This window comes from Mus musculus, chromosome 3, assembly GCF_000001635.26.
Source record: "Mus musculus strain C57BL/6J chromosome 3, GRCm38.p6 C57BL/6J".
Lineage (NCBI taxonomy): Eukaryota > Metazoa > Chordata > Mammalia > Rodentia > Muridae > Mus > Mus musculus.
In genome coordinates, this window is record NC_000069.6 from 117,331,591 (window position 1) to 117,352,533 (window position 20,943).

At 37.3% G+C, this 20,943-nt stretch overlaps 1 protein-coding gene across 1 annotated transcript in view; it reads right to left on the minus strand.

Moving 5' to 3' along the window:
* The window catches only part of Plppr4 (phospholipid phosphatase related 4), a 41,732-nt gene that overhangs the window by 12,446 nt on the left and 8,343 nt on the right, over positions 1-20,943 (minus strand). Inside the window, exons 2-3 of the mRNA NM_177664.5 lie at positions 3,816-4,001; positions 58-187 (exon numbers count right to left, since the gene is read on the minus strand). Of these exons, the coding sequence (NP_808332.3) occupies positions 58-187; positions 3,816-4,001 (316 nt within the window). The remainder of the gene's footprint in view (positions 1-57; positions 188-3,815; positions 4,002-20,943) is intronic.

A 20,943-nucleotide genomic window follows, 5' to 3' on the forward strand; every position in this document is an offset into this window, starting at 1 on the left:
AGACACAGCATTTCTCTACAAAAAGCATTTCCATTCTTTTTGGCTCCTCACACCCACCAACGAATCTGACGGCTCTCCTGAGAAAGGAGTTGAAGTTGCAGCCTCCGGCGTTGATGTTAGGCTCCAATCCAGCTCCGTTTCTTCTTTTGGAGAGGCAGCAGTATAGAATCCCTTCACCCACCATGATCTGCAAAGGCCACACAGTATCAGCAAGAATAGCACTATACCTACATGCTAACACATAGAAACTATGCTTCGTTTCCTCACATCACCAGTTCAACAAGGAAACGATATATCTTCAACACTTCAGAAGCCTAAGATAATTTATCCTAGGAATTTAGCAAGCAGTGAAAAATAAGCAAATTGTTCACATTGAAGAGACCTGGCTGGATTTCATCTACTCTCATATATTGACCAAACATGTAAATATATCTCAGAACTTCAATTTGATTATAACAATCAGTCTTTAGCTTTTTGCCCATCACACAGTGATTCAATCAACTACTCAGTGGCTGATTTTGTCCTAGCTTCGAGAATCTTGACATCAATGCCAAGATGCCTTAGAAAAAGTAAGTATAGAGGTGGGATTAGGAACATTTGATAGACAGATTTGGTCAACTAAACAATTTTTAATTTAACAGGAGGAAGAATACATAGAAAGTATGTCTGACTATGAAAATACTATTGATTATAGTCCTTCCACACACATTTCTGAATAGGTAGAAGAACTGCTTGCATTGGCTAATGTGTTAGACACCACTCACAAGTACCTGCCAAAAACTAGACATGTAGGCACTGTGAATGAATTTAAAATTTAATAGTAATAGTGCTATGTTTAAAAACTTTTAAACTCAATATATTTAGACTTGAAAAAGCCACAGGTGAGTGACTATCTTATTGGAGAATGTAGATGACAAGAGAGCCTCCATAAGTGGGGAGTCTTTCTGAGGGATAAACGTTCAGAGTGCATGTTTACAATAAATTAAGAACCACACCGTAATTAGACCAATCAATAGTTAAAGAATGCGTCAAGAGGATTTTAAGATATAAGCAGTGGGACACAGCATAGTCCCATGGTTGCTGTGGGACTTTAAGAAATACAGCGTCAGTGAAGGAATTCAAAGTTATTAAGGTGGCCTTCCACTCAGGGAGTTTTTCCTTTTAGGTCTCTTACTATACCCTAACATGGATTGTATCACCTTCTACGTAGCTCCCTTACTGACCCGTCTTTCTCTTTAGAGTAGATTTATTGAATGCATCACATGCTACTCATTCACTGGACTGCCTCTCCTAGACCAGGACCGTCCAAGGGAAGAGCCACTTCATAGTTATATGCATTTTTAGCATCACACTTGAAAATATGGGATTTGCATTTATTATTTTTATTGTTCTAATTACCCTGGAAATCTGGATTGCTATTTAAAATACAAATAAGATCTGAAATTTTGACTTTTATTTATTGAAAAGACTTCAAATGTTTAAGAGTATTGTCTCCCATAAATTGAAATAGAGTTTCAAGAGATTGACAGTCCCTCAGATACAGACAATCATGCCACTGTAATGATCATGAAATGACTTAGAATTCAATAAAGGTTAGAGCTAGATGTATCTAGGTGAGTTTATAAAATTAAAATCTTTTGTTTTACAAAATGCTTAAAAATTGTAGTACCCTTAGATATATTTAATTGTATAGGTGATGTGGTGTGCATCTTATAGTAATGACTTAATTCATATACAAATATTTCATATAATATTCCTCAAGGAATTCTGACAGTAAATCAAACATAAATGCCTCATGGTATGATAACTCTTTTTTAAAGTCAATGAGTACAGAAATGATAAGGGGGACTTGTCTCTATTACTCAATACCAAATTGACTATGTATAGTTTTCGACTGGTAGTTTCCAACATTGTTATTTCAGATGAGACATGGAAATACACTAAGTTCTCTGTTGTGAATTGGCATGAGTACACACCATCACCCTGGAAGCATGTTTCTTGTCTTTAGGCTAGTAGTGTGGGGGTAGAAGAAATAGCAGCAAGACTTGGATAGTCTTATTTATTAATGGATTTACATAAAAATGTTTTTGTGATAGGTATTAACACATTAAAACAACTATTTTATAAATTAAATACTTAGGAAATAAAGTTGCGAACCAAAAATAGCCAAATGAACTGATAATTTTTATAAGGCAAACATAAACAACCAATAAATATTTTTTAAAGTGCAAAGTATTTCTTGTTGTTAAAAGTATAAAAAATAAAACTATTTTAAGATATTTCCTTCTCTTAGTCAGAATAGCTAACATCAATAAATGTGACAAGAACAGTTGGAAAAGATGTGTAAAGAAGGAAATACTTATTTAATCTTGGTGGAGGCAAAAATTAATACAGCCATAGTGAAAATCAGTTTGGAAATGTCTTAAAAAATTAAAAATCGAACCATATGACTCCAATATTTGACTCTTGGACACATACTCAGAAAATTCCATACCCTATCTTTGATATATTTGCACTCCATTGCTTATTGCCACCTTAGTCACTATAGTAATGAATCAACTTAGCTGTCTATCAACAGAAGAATATATAATGAAAAATTGTATGTATATAAAATGGAATACTATTCTGCTCTAATGAAAAATGCAGTCACAAAATCTGTAGGTAAATACCTGAACTTAGGTTGTACAAAATAAGCAATGTTATACAATCTCAGATAGAAAAAAACTGCTTGCTCTCAGGCATATGCAGTATCTACCCAGTAGTATAAAACATACATAGCCAGAATTCAATAAACAAGTATATATGTGGATACAGTATATCATGTAGAATAAAGAACAAAGAAAGCCAAATATTAGGGAACAAAGATTGGCTGAATATAGCAATGAATATACATCTATTATAAAGGAAGATATAAAACAACTTTTTTTTTAGTTTTAATCTGTCATGGCATTTCCATTTTTGGTTGTAGATAACTGCATAAAAGCATTATTAAATGTATGAAACAAAATGTGAAGCTCCACATCTGTTCTGATTGGCTACTGTAACTATAAGTAGTTCATTGAGTTGTATAGTCTTTGGTTTGGCTAATTTTAGTGTGTGATTTTCAACAATACATGGTTTTAATAATAATTTTTTAAAATAACTTTTAATTTACTTTATTGAGGTGTATATATGTTTTAAAATGTAAAAAAAATGTAAATGCCTACCACGAATCTGAAGTATCTCATTCTGTAATCTACCTATCATATTTGTGTGTGTGTGTGTGTGTGTGTGTGTGTGAGAGAGAGAGAGAGAGAGAGAGAGAGAGATAGAGAGAGAGAGAGAGAGAAAGAGAGAGAGAGAGAGAAATGCCTTACTGCTCACAATCAGCATAAAGTGTTACTAGGTAAAAATGAACCTATAAATATTATCAAAAATCATTTTTGAGGAGAGAGTCTGTTAGGTATATAATTATTTATTTTCAACTTTCTAGAACCCAAATAGCAAACACATGAAAAATACATCATTTATAAGTGTATCAGCAATTTAATAGTATCTATTAAAAATAATTGTGTGATTACAAAACCTTTTTCATAAGATGTATAAATGCAAGCAAACCATTTAATCTTTTTAAATTGTACATGCCAACCATGTTAAGAAATCAACTACATGATAATGTCAATATATATAATCTATTCTACACAAGATCTTCCAGTTGAAGGGTTAGAGTTTACCTTTTCCCTTCTTTGTCACTTCCCTGAACACTTAAACTACACAAACTGTATCATCTTTTGTTCTCTGGAACTGAACAATACAATTTGAGACTCAGTTCTTACCGTAATTGCAGGTCCAGCAAAAGCCAAGCTAAGCAACATAAGGAATGGTATGGCCTCCTGGGTTGGCTCAATGTACGGCATGCTAAGACTCCTATCATAGCAACTGAATCCAGAGTGCACAGGTTTGAAGACATCTGTGAGTTCCAAGAAGTAGAGGCTAACCACTGATGATGCCAATATAGGCAACTGCGGGTGAAAGACACAGGACATGATCTATTTTTGTAAATAGGACAAATAGAATAAGTACATATTGACATTTGAAACTGATGAAATTTCCCCCTTCTCTCATGGGCCTTCTGTGGGCCAGAATAAAACACAGTCATAAAATTCATATGGGATAACAAAAAACCTAGGATAGCAAAAACTCTTCTCAATGATAAAAGACCTCTGATGGAATCACCATGCCTGACCTAAAGCTGTACTGCAGAGCAATTGTGATAAAAACTGCATGGTACGGGTATAGCATCAGACAAGTAGACAAATAGAATAGAATTGAAGACCGAGAAATGAACCCACACACCTATGGCCACTTGATCTTTGACAAGGGAGCTAAAACCATCCAGTGGAAAAAAGACAGCATTTTCAACAAATGATGCTGGCACAACTGGTGGTTATCATGTAGAAGAATGCGAATTGATCCATTTCTATCTCCTTGTACTAAGGTCAAATCTTAGTGGATCAAGGAACTTCATATAAAACCAGAGACACTGAAACTTATAGAGGAGAAAGTGGGGGAAAGCCTTGAAGATATGGGCACAGGGGAAAAGTTCCTGAATAGAACAGCAATGGCTAGTGTTGTAAAATCGAGAATCAACAAATGGGACCTCATAAAATTGCAAAGCTTCTGTAAGGCAAAGGACACTGTCAATAAGACAAAAAGGCCACCAACACATTTGGAAAGTATCTTTACCAATCCTAAATCAGATAGGGGACTAATAGCCAATATATATAAAGAACTCAAGAAAGTGGACTCCAGAAAATCAAATAACCCCATTAAAAATGGGGCTCAGGGCTAAACAAAAAATTTTCACCTGAGGAATACCAAATGGCTGAGAAGCACCTGAAAAAATGTTCAGCATCCTTAATCATCAGGGAAATGCAAATCAAAACAACCCTGAAATTCCACCTCACACCAAATGGCTAAGATCAAAAATTCAGGTGACAGCAGATGCTGGCGAGGATGTGGAGAAAGAAGAACACTCCTCCATTGGTGGGATTGCAAGCTTGTACAACCACTCTGGAAATCAGTCTGGCAGTTCCTCAGAAAATTGGATATAGTACTATTGGAGGATCCAGCAATACCTCTCCTGGGTATATATCCAGAAGATGTTCCAACTTGTAATAAGGACACATGCTCCACTATGTACATAGCAGCCTTATTTATAATAGCCAGAAGCTGGAGAGAACCCAGATGTCCCTCAACAGAGGAATGGATACAGAAAATGTGGTACATTTACACAATGGAGTACTACTCTGTGCTTAAAAAGAACGAATTTATGAAATTCCTAGGCAAATGGATGGACCTGGAGGGTATCATCCTGAGTGAGGTAACCCAACCACAAACGAACTCATAAGATATGTGCTCACTGATAAGTGGATATTAACCCAGAAACTTAGAATACCCAAGTTACAAGTTGCAAAACACATGAAACTCAAGAAGAATGAATACCAAAGTGTGGATACTTTGTTCCTTCTTGGAATTGGGAACAAAACACCCATGGGAGGAGTTACAGAGACAAAGTTTGGAGCTGAGACCAATGGATGGATCATCTAGAGACTGTCGCACCCGGGGATCAATCCCATAATCAGCCTCCAAATTCAGACACCATTGCATATGTCAGCAGGATTTTGCTGAAAGGACCCTGATATAGCTATCTCTTGTGAGGCTATTCACAGAAGTGAATGCTCACAGTCCACTATTGGATGGAACACAGGGAGGAGCTAGAGAAAGTACCCAAGGAGCTAAAGGGATCTGCAACCCTATAGGTGGAACAACAATATGAACTAACCAGTACCCCCAGAGCTCGTGTCTCTAGCTGCTTATGTAGCAGAAGATGGCCTAGTCAGCCATCATTGGAAAGAGAGGCCCCTTGGTCTTGCAAACTTTATATGCCCCAGTACAGGGGAACGCCAGGGCCAAGAAGTGGAAGTGGGTGGGAAGGGGAGTGGGGAGGTAGAGTATGGGGGACTTTTGGGGTAGCATTTGAAATGTAAATAAAGAGAATACCATATATATATATATATATTATATATATTAACGTACCATTAACGTCACATGGAGACTTCTGGGGATTTCCTAGTTCATTTCCCTTCCCACCTTAAGCATCCTGTTGCTTGCCATTCTCACCTTAACCAAATCCAGTCTACCAAGAACAAAATCCAAGTGCTATATCATGGATTTGAACCTTTGTCACTATCCGGACTTGGTCTCAGTCTCTGACTCTTCCAGTGACACACTCCTAGCACTCCTCAACTCTGTGCTGACCACATTCAGATGGTTCTTCATGCTTGCCCTGTGGGAGCCAAATGCACTGCTGCCCAAGGTCCTTTACATCTGTACCTCCTTCCTTTCTTGTCCTCTCCCTAGCTCTTTGCATGAAGGGCATTTCTCTATCAGTAATGGTAGCATCCAGTGTCCTCCAGCTATAGTGGCCTTTGGTCCTCCTCAAAGGATTTTGTTTCTTGATTTTTCTCAATGACACTTATTAATCAAAATAACTTGGCAATTAACATTATGCTAGTAAAATTAATAGTTAACTTATTTAGCTTTCATCTATAAATTATTATTAAAATAAACACTTAAGAAAGTGAGAATTTGCCAATATTATTTATTGTTGAGTCCTTGAAGCATAAAACTATTACTAGCACATTTTAACACCCAATACATCATTTGGTAGTTTTTAATGGCCAAGAACAACTTATCAATAAATGACTAACTGAATAAATGTGCAAGCCTTAATGTATTACAGTAAGTAGATTGCATTATCACATTTAGCAAATAAAAAAAAGCATGCCATCCAGTGAAATAAAAACTTTGGATTGCAGTAGCTTATTTTTATTGTATGAATATCACATGTAATGATTGAGAAATGCACTGGATATTATTCATTGTTTATCTGAAATTTTAATTTCACTGGCTATGTGTTTGGCTACCTTTTGATTAATCACAATGTAGTTCCCAACTGTAGAGAATACCCATTTCAAAAGTAAGACTGAGAATGTCTAAAGAACACACCCATGTCAGTCTCTTGTCTCCACAAACATTTACCTCCCCCGACATAACTGCCCTTTCAGTTTAAGGTTTTGCTGTTTATGGAATATTTACATAACCGAACCATAAAGATTTTTACGAGAATACTATTAACCAGTAATTATTTCCGGTTATTTGTTTAAAATGTAAATACACAAGATGGAAATCAGCACTTTCTATTTCCAAGAAGCCTTTGTATGTAATGAAGTGGGCATCAGGCTTAGTGATGAATGGTGATTAATTTATTTTTGGCTTTCTGGCTTACAAGTGGGTGATTTTCACCAAACAAAACGTTGCATTGAATTATTTATTTCTTTTCTTATCTGTCATCCTTTAGTGACTCCAAATAGCTGGTTATTTCTTCATACTCTTCCGTAGTCTGGTGTTCAGGAAAAGTAACTTTTCATCTTGACCAATAAAACTGCTCTTCCTGGTATGTGTGTATGACTAAAATTCTCATTTCCATCTACATTAATATATTTCATTTTAATTTAGCAAATATATCACTTCTTACATGCCAGATAATTTTGTTTTGGCAATTAATTCATGATTTTTAAATCACTTGATTTAAATAGCATCACAACAGCAATAATAACGGCAAGTGGCCGAGTGAGATTTCTGAACCAAGCTTATTTCAAATCTTATATATTAAACTCTGTTTGATTGTCCTTCCCCAAAATGAAACAGAAACAAACCGTTCATATAATGAAATATGACTAGTGTCAGTTTAAAACATTACTGTTAGCTTGCAGTTTTTCTGTATTTATTACTTAGTTGAAGTATATATTAACTAGTCTTAACTGAGTGGTTTCTATAAAAGTTAAAAGATCTCTTCATTTAAAAAAATTAGTGAATTTTTATACTTTACATCCCAGTCACAGTTTCCTGTCCCTCTTCTCCCAGTCCTTCCCTCTCACCTCACCTCTCCCCATCCCACTTTTCTCAGAAAAGGGGCTACCTCCCATGGATAGCAACCTGCTTTGACTTATCAAGTTGCAGTAGGACTAGATATATCTTCTCCAGATGAGCCTATGTAACATAGCCCACTTAAGGAAAAGGGGCCCAAATGCAATCAACAGAGTTGGAGACAGCTCCTGATTCAGTTGTTAGGGAAACCACATGAAGACCAAGTTGCACATCTGTTACATATGTGTTTGGAGCCTAGATAATACCATGCATGCTCTTTGGTTGGTGGTTCAATCTCTGAGAGCCCCCAGGAGTACAGGCTAGCTGATTCTATAGGTTTACTTGTGGTGTGTTTGAGCCCTCTCCCTCCTTTCAATACTTCCTCTCTCTCATCCACAAGATTCCTCAAGCTCTGCATAATGTTGAATAAAATATTTTATTTTTAACCAGATTTCTTCAACCACTTTTCATTTTTCCTGGAACATTTCTTGAACTTTTTAATATGTATTTTGCACATGGGAGTTGGATTTGAGATCTTCAGTGCCCACCCAGTTAACATTTGATGATTGGGTTTTTTTTTTTTAAAGAGGTCACAGACTTACAAGGTGACTTTAAATTTTATCAATATGAGCAATCTGAAAATAAAGTTGGCCTTCCTTAGCAGAGACACCTTCCTCATTGGACTTCTGTGAATGACTGCTTTACATATAAACTGTGCTCAACTATGATAGTAAAGACACAGCCGAAGTACGAGGCTAATGTTCTCAATGTGTGTGAATGAGAAATGGGAGTGAACGCTAAGAAGTTTGCCAGTAGATGTAGCTGGTGAAAACAAGCTGTTACACCCTGAGCATAGGAGCCAGGTCCTGTGAGGAAAAAGTTCAGAAGCCTTAAAAGCATCATGACATAATAGGCGATGCTAAGCTCAAAGTTTCACCTGGATAATCATGAGGAAACTATTACTGGAGGATACAAACAAAGCAATCAACATAAAAAGATGTCACTAAGCTAAAAGGAGCAAACATATGTGCACAACAAAAACCAACAGGTTTATTAAGCATATTTTGGGTTTCTGGATTGTCAATATTCATATGATCTTTCAGAGAACTTTAATCTTTAGTGGTTTCAGAAATGGCAGAAGACATCTCTGTTGACCTGACCAGAATGATATGTTTTTCTATTTTTACATATTGGAAATAAAATTATGATTTTATGATATGTGAAAAAAAAAAAGAAGTTTGCCAGTGTAGTAGAGCCAGGGCAGGAGTTGATGGCTTTCAAGTGACTGTGAGGTTCTAGTGGCAGTATGTTCACTTCTATCAGAGATGACCTTGAAAGTAATTATACATTTTCAGTTTTCTTATCTATGAAATTAGCTACATTGGGAGCACTCATCACTGCCAGTCAGATGATAAGATGAAATGAGCTATTGCAAACCAGGTAACAGTTTACTTTGGTCCCCTTATATACATTTCTTTATCCTTCCATTAATTTACGTACCTATCACTTTAAAAAAAATTAAGTAGACAAATCAAGGGATAGATTTGTGAAAGGTGACAATAACGTTTATTATAGGACATGATAATTGTCCAAATTTGTTATTAGTGTTGCTAATTACTCACTGTGCCTAATTCCTAAGTTAAACTTTATTATAAGGCTGTGTTCAAAGAAAAATACATATAGGGTTTCTAGAAACAGCTTCTGTTAACCTCAAAACCACCTAAAATGAGTCCTCTGCAAAAAAGGCTGGCCATTATCTAAAACTGTCCAATGTAATCATATAACGTTAGCAGTATACTTCTGATTCTCACCTCAGTTTTCTAGCACCCACTTTCAAGAAATTATTTATTAATGCTGTTTTTGTTTTGTTTTGTTTTGTTTTGTTTGTTTTGTTTTGTTTGTTTTGTTTTGTTTTTGTACTGATCTGCTACGGAATGGGTCCGATGCTTTCCCAAACTAAACATTTTCAGGTTATGGTTTAACCTTTCTATATTGCCAGTCCTGGTTGCTAATATCAGAGTGACTTCCAAATAGATACACACGCATAGACACACAGAGACAATAAGTTGACATGTGAATTAAAATGATTTCTTTTACTAATATTTACATCTTGCTGTCTTCCCCACATTAGATAATTTTTTTTGTAGCTATGTAATAGTTATCTGTGTTTTAGTAAAAGCCTGTTTCAATACCTTTACTTGTTTTCAAAGCAAGGAATGATTTTCTATCCTTTTGATATTAGTGTCTCTATTTTTTTCTTAGAGGTCATTTAGTTTCTGACTTTTGCATCATTGTGTGTGTGTGTGTGTGTGTGTGTGTGTGTGTGTGTGTATCTTACTGTCAAGTGCAGTGAATTAAATTACAGTGCTTTTTATGTCAAACCTGTCTTCAAAAGCATCTTTTCATTTTTGAGGTACGTAGCAACATAAATTTCTTTTGGATTCAGGAAAGTTAATAGGCAAGATGTCCTAATTTGGGCATACATATATAAAATTTTATATGCACATAATAGGTCCAGACTTTGATGGCATTTAAAATGACATTGTGAAGATTTAAAATTGTCTATATATGCAATTATAGATGGTTTATGTCTTGTGATATAGCTAAGAAAAAAAAAAGTGGGAGCCAACCTGCTTCATGCAGCCTTAAAGAGGAGGGAAATTACCCGAAGAATAGAAAAGTTGTTCTCAAAGGGAACAGATTGATTCTTATAATTATCATATACTAAGCAACTTGTGAGTGAAAATGATAGAGCAATTTAAGAGAAAATAAAACATTAACTTTTGGAGTACAGAGCTAAGGGGAAGGAAGGTATTTTAAGAGATCACATTTGCTGGGTAATGCTGATTTTTCTCATATCAGTTTTTAAAAATGCAAATCTATAGTATGTGTCAGTTTTGGTGGCATATTTATGCAATCCACCATGACATCTTATCTCAGACAGGTAGATTACATGCATATAGCATCCTGGTAATAAGAACATGGCTCCTCCCCACTGGGAGCATTCACTTTGATCTCTACCTAGTGGAACACATGTTGGTTCCTGTCTTGGGTCTATTTCATGGCCACAGTGGATTCAGAACCCTAGAAGAACCTAAGGTGGGGACAGCATCTTCATAAAAAGTCACTCAATATATATAGTGCTGTTGGATAATCTGCTTACTCTTTTTTTTTTTTTTTCATAAATCTCTGTTGAGAGCCTGCCTGCTCACAGAAGTCATCGTTCAGGGTTTGATTAAACAGAGACCTTAATCTCATGGATATACTTTCTAGTTGAGGAAGGTGGATAAAAATGAAAAACAAATCTTGGAAAACCTGCAATGTTTAAAGAAGGAGGTATTATTTCAGCTCCTGGATTCTCTATACCTTAGGCAAGACCTAGCTTAGATGCTGTCTAATTTATCCACCTGGAAAAAATTAACCTTTGATAGTTTCAGGGAAGTAGACTTGGCAGGGAATTGGAGTTAAGGGCAGGAGCTGGGATTTTATATAAAGTAAAACTAGAAACATTCAGAGACATGAAATGGAGCTATAACATAACTCAAAATATCTTTTACCAAGGTCTCTTTGGGAATGGGATTGAGGATAGACAGCAGGAGTTCTAAAGTCGAAGCAGAGTAAAAATTTGAGTTCCCTTCAAGACTTAGCAAAACGTGTATTCGTCTGTAACAGATGTAAGACACTTGTTAGGTTTACAGCTCAAACTACATGGGAGAGGGAAGAAGTCTCAAATTGAGGTGACCTGAATTCTAGTGGATACAGGGTAGACCTAGCTGTCCAGCCAAGAGAGGAGATGACTGTTATGGGAAACAGAACTAGAGCTCTAGAGAGTTCAGCGATTATGAGTGTAATTATGGAGACATAACAAAAATTCAGTGGATTGTCACTGAAGAAGAGAAAATAATAAAGATAGAGTTCAGGGACTTGCAATCCAAGGAGGACCAGCCGGGTCATTTCCTGGGAAGAAATGTTGAGAGAAACCTGGATGAGCGTGATCAAAGATTCTATAAAAATAGTTTTATGGCTGTTCAAAGTGAGATGTTTCTTGGCTGTTTGAGTACATCTGTACAGTGAACTCTACTGTGTTATTTGGGGGGTGGGGGGGTGAAACATAGGGAGGAAGGATGCAGCTCCAGGCATAGCCATAGGGGTGTTTAAACATAAGACGCGCCCTCACTTTTGAATAACAATAACATAACTCAAAATATCTATCTACACTTGCACAGAGATTTCAAAGTTATCTTGGTTTTGCTATGAGTAATACAAGGACTCAAAGAATATAATTATGCAAATTGTTCAAAGGAACATTTTTAGATAATAACAAATTTAAAATGGGAAGTCTAAGAGCAATTTTGACATATCCCAAAGTCATATACAATGGGGAATTTAGGGCTGGAGCAATGGCTGAGTTGGCAAAGTGTTTGCTGCAAGTATGAAGGCCTGAGACTGGACTGGTCCCTAACACCCCTGTGAAAGGTAATCATGGGTGGCCTTTGCTGTGATTCCAGGGCTGGGGTGGAGAGAGGAGCAAGGAGTGTGTGCTGCCTTTAGGTGAACTGTCTACCTCAGTGAGAGATTCTGCCTCAAAAACGTAAGGTAGAGAAGCGGGGGATATTGCTCAGCCCTTAAAGCACTTGCCAAGCAAGCATGAGGATCCCAGGCGAGAACCTCTGTCATAGTCATAAAACCACACAGATCCCACACAGAAGAGGATTGTAGTAGCCACACCCAGAATCCCAGTGATCTGATAGAGATGGGAGGCAGAAGCAGGAGAATCTCTAGATGTTCTCAAGCCAGTTAGCCAGTGTCCCACACTCAAGGCTGCGTTTTGACCTTGACACGAGTGCTGTGGCTCATGTGCATCTGCACTCACACACACAGTCACACACAAAGTCACACACACAGTTACACACAAACAGAAAAGGACAAAGGAGCAGAGTAAAGTGGAGACCAAGGAGGGAGTGCGACATAAACGTCTCGCTCCCACATATATGCACACACATGTTCACACACACATGAACACAGGCACCAAATGTAAACTTTCACATAGTAAAACATATATTGAAATGGAATTCAAACTGGGAAAATATGAATAGGTCAAAATAGTTTTATTCAGGTTTGTCCATCAAAAAGGTTGCTGAAAACGTTGCCAACACACTTTCTTCTCCCTATTATACAAACTTTAATGATATTGTTTGACATTTGTGTGTGTGTGTGTAGACGATACAGAAAACATTTCCTCAAAATAGTGACAATAAAATAGTATCACAAATATAGTATGAAGCTTTATGGTTTCTAAAGCCAGCTTGGATGAATAATAATGAACCTTAAAAACGGGTTATAAGAGCAAACCGACATTTTCAGTATCAATAAAGCAATGGCTTAGTATGAGTGTTTACTATCCTAAAACCCAGATATCTGAACTAGTTTTCACATATAAAATGGGATATATAGAGACACATTAAAGCAGGGCAGTGCAGGCACAGGAGACCAGTGTTGGTCTCTGTGCCCGGAGCTTCTGCAGCTTCCAGGCTCTCTCTGGGCAATATCTAAACCTGTTGGGGCTTTAATTTGTTATCAATGAAATGAGGGGGTTTCTTCTATAGTTATCTGATTCTAAAATCTCCCACATGCAACACGGTCGAAGACACATTTCCTCGCACTTCTTTTCAGTCATGGCTAGTCTAAGGAAAAGCATTAAGGTTTCCTGTCTCTTACTTTTTCAGTCTGTTTCTTTCCCCCTCCCCCTACCAGAACTAAGCAGCTGATTTTCATAGAACTACTATCTGACCATGCAACTACCAGCACCCTGCTGATAACAAAGTCTGCGGGGCCTTTCTCAATGGCATTCATGACCTTCCTGATAAATTTTCTGTTTTAAAAATGCTGACTTAAGTCTACATGCCACACACTCTCAAAACACACATCTCAGGCCTCTATCATGCTTATATCTCAAAAGAGACATCCTATAAAACTTTGCATTATGGTGTATTTTTACATTTTTTAAAAAAGCAAACTCTCTTCCACATCTTTCTCTCTCTCTCTCTAATCTTCCTGCCCTCTGTTTAGAAGTGAGGCTCCCAGTATTTACATTTAATATATACTTTCATTAAAAGAGTTGTTCATTTGTCTTTGATTCTAGATATTTATACCTTACCTGTGTCATCCTAAGATCAGGAATCTAAGTAAGATCTTCATATAAACCAGTGTTTTGGATATGTTTACTAAATGTTCGAGGGATTTAACTGAAAGAAATCAGGACGTTGCTATCAAAGGATATAGAAATATAATTTGTTTACAGTAGTCTGTTAGGGCATAGGTATTTATGCCAGGTGCTGTGTTGATCTTAATAGGTTGCTAAATTGAATGTAAACTTTGTGTAGTCTAAGTATTTGTTGGCATCCTCAATGTATGCTTTAAAAACTGCAGTGTGGATAAATTATATAAATTGTACAACCATCATAAAGTCAGTGAGAACTCTAGTCTCTTTGTTTGAGTTGCACCTTGCCCCTCATCCCCAATATGCAACAATGTCTACACTTCCCATCATGGAAATGGACCTCTTAGGTAACTTGTATGGTTTGAAAACACCTACCCCTTTGCTTTTAACTCTTAATCACTTTCTTTACTGCCTTCTTCCTTGTCATCTAATTATGACAAGTATTTCACTTGCTCACATTGATGACTGGTCCTTTCTAGATCACATTGTACTTTGAATAAAAACAGAATTCATCGAGCATAGTCATACTTCAAGAGAGACATGTGGGTGCCGAGTTTTATTTAGATATTTTCACTTACTTGTCTGATTTAATTTCAATTACTTCCTTGGGAATATTATGGTATATTTTAGAATAAAGACTTTGCCCCAGATACTTCAACAATCTACTTGATGTCTGCATGGCCAGGACTATAATTGAATTCTGCTCCACTAAATTCCTGGAATCCTGTGCCCCCATTACATCTTACTGCTGTTCCATCGCATGTTGCCATCTGGCACTTATCTAATGCTTTTCAGGAAAAGATAGCCCCAGGAATCAGTGGCCATGCCAGCTCAGAGGACAGAAGGTTAGAGGGAGCCATGTGTGCAAGGGGCTTGAGCAGCACCAAGAATGAGGGATGTTGGGCATTTCCAAACTGCAGTTCTAGTAATAAGAGTATTTCCAGGTCTTAGTGATTCTTAGAGTAGTTTCTCCAAAACCATCATGTTTTTGTTGATTTTGATGATACCTTAAGAACTTTAAATACTTGGGATGCGAGCTGAGTTTGTCTTCACTTTTACCTTCCTTAGTGAATTGTTTTTAATATATTAGAAATTGGGCACTACCAAGGCTCTGATAAGTTTCTGGCTTTTGGAGTTTTCATGGAGTCCTGCCTCAGGAACACCATAATGTTCCGAGGATGCCTGGATCACAGCATCCTCATTGCTTAGGATAGACATTGCTCTATTACTGATCTCCTTTATTCAAATGACAGACAGGGTCTTTAGAGTTGAAAAAAAAAATTTTTTTTTTTTACTTTTTTACTCCCTATATATCCATAGTCCTCAACATATAATAAGTTAATGCCTATATGGAAGATCTGAGTGGAGATGGCATATGCTTAGGTTGTTTCTGTCATGTAAACACGCACACACACACGAGAGAGAGAGAGAGAAAGAGAGAGAGAGAGAGAGAGAGAGAGAGAGAGAGAGAGAGAGCGTCTTATAGTTTAAAAACCCCACACTTAAAAGTAGTCTCATTTATATCAACCATACACACAGAAATAACTTATTTCCAATTTTTAAAGTTTTGTCAGTGGATTGCTTGAACTCTCACAATTTTGTAAGTGTTCAAGAACACAAGAGATTTAAATTTGGTCCTCCCAATAGTGGTAGAGGTTAATAGGAAATGTTCTTCTATGTCTTTATGCCTGAATATAAACTGTATTTATATTCTAAATAGCTCTAAAAAGACTAATTACAATGTCTCATTGATTTAATAGTAAAGCCTAATATAATACTTAGTGGCTGCTTTATTACCTGAATATTGATCTAGCATGAGGCTTGGGGGTTGGATTTTGTAAGCAGCAGCCTTAACCCCAGACGCTGAAAATTGGCTTCTCATCCATGATTAGACACTGAAGTGTGTGCACTGTCTTGGCAAGAATTTTGTTCTTGAAACCAAATTAGAGATGAAGACCTGAGGCTGGGGACCAGTATTTCATGTGTTGAAAGTAATTGCTTTGTAAATCTTTTCTTATGGGCATAATTTCTCTTTTATGTAACATACAGCTGACTTTCAAAAATATGGTACTAAGAGCAACTTAATGCTCCTGATATTTGACAGGTATTATTTAAAGGATTTTGCATATGTGAGTTCAGGCAATCTCGATGATTCATTTTTTAAGGAAAAGGCTACTATTACAGATGTCTTATGGATAAGAGAACAGAGTGTGGAGACACTACTTGATTTTTGTGACGTTCTTCAGCTTGGTAGCTGGATTGCTAACTCAAGGCATGAGGCTCCTGTGTTCATGTTCGTAACCACTGTGCCTATTGTCCTTTCTTAGAAACGCGACCTACCCCTTCCCCAAATAACTGAGAAACTTTAAAATTAAATATAGTACCATTTTCGTTTGTATACCATCTGCTGGGTGGTGTTGAGCAAACGTTTCTTGATATCTTCTAAAGAAAAGTGAGGCTAGCATATACTGAGATAGAGTGACGTTTTTCATTTCTAATTATAGATTTCATCTCAAAAGAGGATCCATACAGACATATGCCAGATATTCTGGTTTTCTCTCTATCTTAAACAGTCCACTGAATTTTCTCATTAAATGATACAAGAAGTAGAGTTTTAAAATGAGAACTCGTGTGGACAACAGATGTTGACACTAATCTCAAGTCTTTTAATAATTTAAAAGGCAGGGCAGTATTTCTGATATAGTATTCACTCTCATTTCCTTTACAGGTACAAATGTCTCCACAAACTAAATATGAGAGTTACTAAAAATCTATGGGCTGGAGACATAGCTCAGTGTTTGAGCTTTTAGACAAATGTATATGAAACTCTGGGTATGATTTCAGTACTAGGAAAAACAAAAAGAAAAAAAAAACATTTCTACTGTTAGTCTTATTTTACTTCATACATTCATTAAGAGTTTACTGAAAATGGTCTTTCTGGAAGGCGTCTCTCCAGTAATTCTTAGATATTGTTTCCATTCAACTAAGAGGCACATCATAAGCAATTAGTAAATAAGGTATTTAATTGGTAAATAGGTGGTCATGAAATTATAAAATAAATCAACCCCAAAACATTATCTTAGCATTTTTCTTTATCAGAGTATACTGGCCCCATTGGGGTTCTATGCATGAGGAACCAGTATCTGAAGCTACAACCTTCTGAGGTGGAAGTTCACCTGTAATCAGTCTCTAAGCACAGGCTTTTGGTGCCATATTACGGTCTTGACAGTCTGTTCTCATGTATTTTTATTCCCATTTTCAGCAATAGTTGCCTGTAAAGTACACTGATAATTTTTTTTTACTTTTACCAAAATTGCCTTGATTTTAATCACTCGGATTTCTTTTTTCTCCTTAATATGCCTAATGGGTTGGTCAACTTTAAAATGGTCAGAAATCACTTTGTTATAACAAGCAAGCAATTGTCCTTTCCTATGTGATTGGCATCTTTTTCTGCTTTAAAAAACAACCGAGTAAACTGCAATGGACTCACTGCCAGTTGTTTCGGGGTCTAGTTACTCACAGGAAAAAAAAAAAAACAACTAAACATTAACTATGTCATAATTAGCACTTTTGTTCTTGGCATTCAACATTTCTAAACCCACTTGACCAGAAATATATTATTCCATTGCAGTTATCTGTAATTTCATTTCTAACATATTCTAGAAAGTAACTCAGAAGCCTGAGATGCCCATGGCCCTCAAAATTAAGCCAGTTTACAGTTTAAATACAAACTTTGTGTTTCCTAATGATAAGATGCTAGAACAGCACTGGTTGGTTTTCTTTCCTTCTTTTTCAAGTGTGTGTGTGTGTGTGTGTGTGTGTGTGTGTGTGTGGTGTGTGCGTGTATGGTGCATGTAAGCATGTGCATGTGTGCATGTGTGTATGGTGCATGTAAGCATGTGCATGTGTGCATGTGTGTATGGTGCATGTAAGCATGTGCATGTGTGCATGTGTGTATGGTGCATGTAAGCATGTGCATGTGTGCATGTGTGTATATGGTGCATGTAAGCATGTGCATGTGTGTATATGGTGCATGTAAGCATGTGCATGTGTGCATGTGTGTATATGGTGCATGTAAGCATGTGCATGTGTGCATGTGTGTATATGGTGCATGTAAGCATGTGCATGTGTGCATGTGTGTATGGTGCATGTAAGCATGTGCATGTGTGCATGTGTGTATATGGTGCATGTAAGCATGTGCATGTGTGTATATGGTGCATGTAAGCATGTGCATGTGTGCATGTGTGTATATGGTGCATGTAAGCATGTGCATGTGTGTATGGTACATGTAAGCATGTGCATGTGTGTATGGTGCATGTGAGCATGTGCATGTGTGTATGTGTGTATGTGGTGCATGTAAGCATGTGCATGTGTGTATGTGTGTATGTGGTGCATGTACACATGCACATGTGTGTGGATGAACAGAGATATCGGTTGTCATATACAAGCCAGAGATGGATGCTGAGAACCATCTTCTATTGTTCTTGCACCTTGTTCATTGAGACAGGATCTCTCAATCGAACCTAGAACTCACTGGTATGGCAAGTCTTGCTAACCAGCTTTCTCTGGGGGCGGGGAGGGGGGAGTATCCTGAAGGTTGTCCACCATTCCCACCTGATACTTACTTGGGTATTTGAGGGTTCAGTTCTGGTCTTCACACTTGCTGTGACTATGTTTAAACTTCTGGGACATCTCTCTATCCCTTAATAGTTGGGTTTTAATAAAGTCTCTAGACACACCTGTGTCAGTCTATTTAAATTAGAGTTTACTAGTAAATAAGAGTTAATATCTGCTTCTAACCTGTGTTAGAGAATTAGGTGAGTTGACATTATATGAATTAAAAATTATATTAAAGAATGGAAAATTCAGTTATTTTATAAATATTGTTTTATATCACATTATTTTCCTCAGTTTTTTCTTTCCTTTCTGTAAAGATAGTCTATTAATATCAAGTGAAGAAATTGTGAAATTATATGTGAACAGTTTGGCAATCTGATGAGGAAATATAACATTTAGTATTTTCTTCTTTGGATGTATCTGTGCTCCATAATAGAAGGGTGTGAGTGTGTGGGATAATAATTCAGAAAAGGAGCAGGTCCAGTCCTGACTGTCATAACACACTGTTTAGTGTGGTGCTGTGGAAGGTGCTGAGAAGCAGGTGCACACAACAAGCACAGTTCATCCACATGCCAAGTTAGAATGACCTGCGAGAGCTTTGACTCAGACCAGAACATGGAAGCATGTGTTTGCTAGGCCCCGGCATAGTCTCACAAGAGACAGCTACATCTGGGTCCTTTCGATAAAATCTTGCTAGTGTATGCAATGGTGTCAGCGTTTGGATGCTGATTATGGGGTGGATCCCTGGATATGGCAGTCTCTACATGGTCCATCCTTTCATCTCAGCTCCAAACTTTGTCTCTGTAACTCCTTCCAAGGGTGTTTTGTTCCCACTTCTAAGGAGGGGCATAGTGTCCACACTTCAGTCTTCATTCTTCTTGAGTTTCATGTGTTTAGCAAATTGTATCTTATATCTTGGGTATCCTAGGTTTTGGGCTAATATCCACTTATCAGTGAGTACATATTGTGTGAGTTCCTTTGTGAATGTGTTACCTCACTCAGGATGATGCCCTCCAGGTCCATCCATTTGGCTAGGAATTTCATAAATTCATTCTTTTTAATAGCTGAGTAGTACTCCATTGTGTAGATGTACCACATTTTCTGTATCCATTCCTCTGTTGAGGGGCATCTGGGTTCTTTCCAGCTTCTGGCTATTATAAATAAGGCTGCTATGAACATAGTGGAGCATGTGTCCTTCTTACCAGTTGGGGCATCTTCTGGATATATGCCCAGGAGAGGTATTGCTGGATCCTCCGGTAGTACTATGGATCACAGGGCTCCCAATGGAAGAGCTAGAGAAAGTACCCAAGGAACTAAAGGGATCTGCAACCCTATAGATGAAACAACATTATGAACTAACCAGTACCCCGGAGCTCTTGACTCTAGCTGCATATGTATCAAAAGATGGCCTAGTCGGCCATCATTGGAAAGAGAGGCCCATTGGACACGCAAACTTTATATGCCCCAGTACAGGGGAACGCCAGAGCCAAAAAGGGGGAGTGGGTGGGTAGGGGAGTGGGGGTGGGTGGGTATGGGGGACTTTTGGTATAGCATTGGAAATGTAAATGAGCTAAATACCTAATAAAAAATGGGAAAAAAATGGAAGCATGGTGGAAGAGAAGGTGGAAAGACTGGGGAGCCACATGTTGAGGACAGAGGGGACTACTGGGAAATAGTGTCTTCTAGACATTACAGGGCCACTCAGTCATGAGCTCCCAGCAGCTGCTGTTCCCTGCTGATTAAGATCAAGCCTATCAACCAACGTCCCAGCATGAATAGAGGAATTCACAAGCTCCTAGCTGAGGAAGTATTGAATGTTGATGGCCACTAATTGAGGGTTAACCTATTTGCTTCAGGGTTGCAGACCCCTACTCCCTGGACTCAGTATGCTACTTTTTAAAAAGGAGAGATGGTACGAAATTGTTAAGGGGATGTGGAAGATGGCTAGAAGGAGCTAGAGTGAGGAGTAGTGGGGTTGGACATTATCAAAGCTCATTATATTCATTTGTCAAATCCTCAAAATAACAAATGTTTAGGATAAGAATTCTAAAAATCATAAAAACCAGAAAAGAAACCTACGACAGAAGTTAGGAGACCTTTCTCTTGTTATGTATTAAATATATATATATGTATAT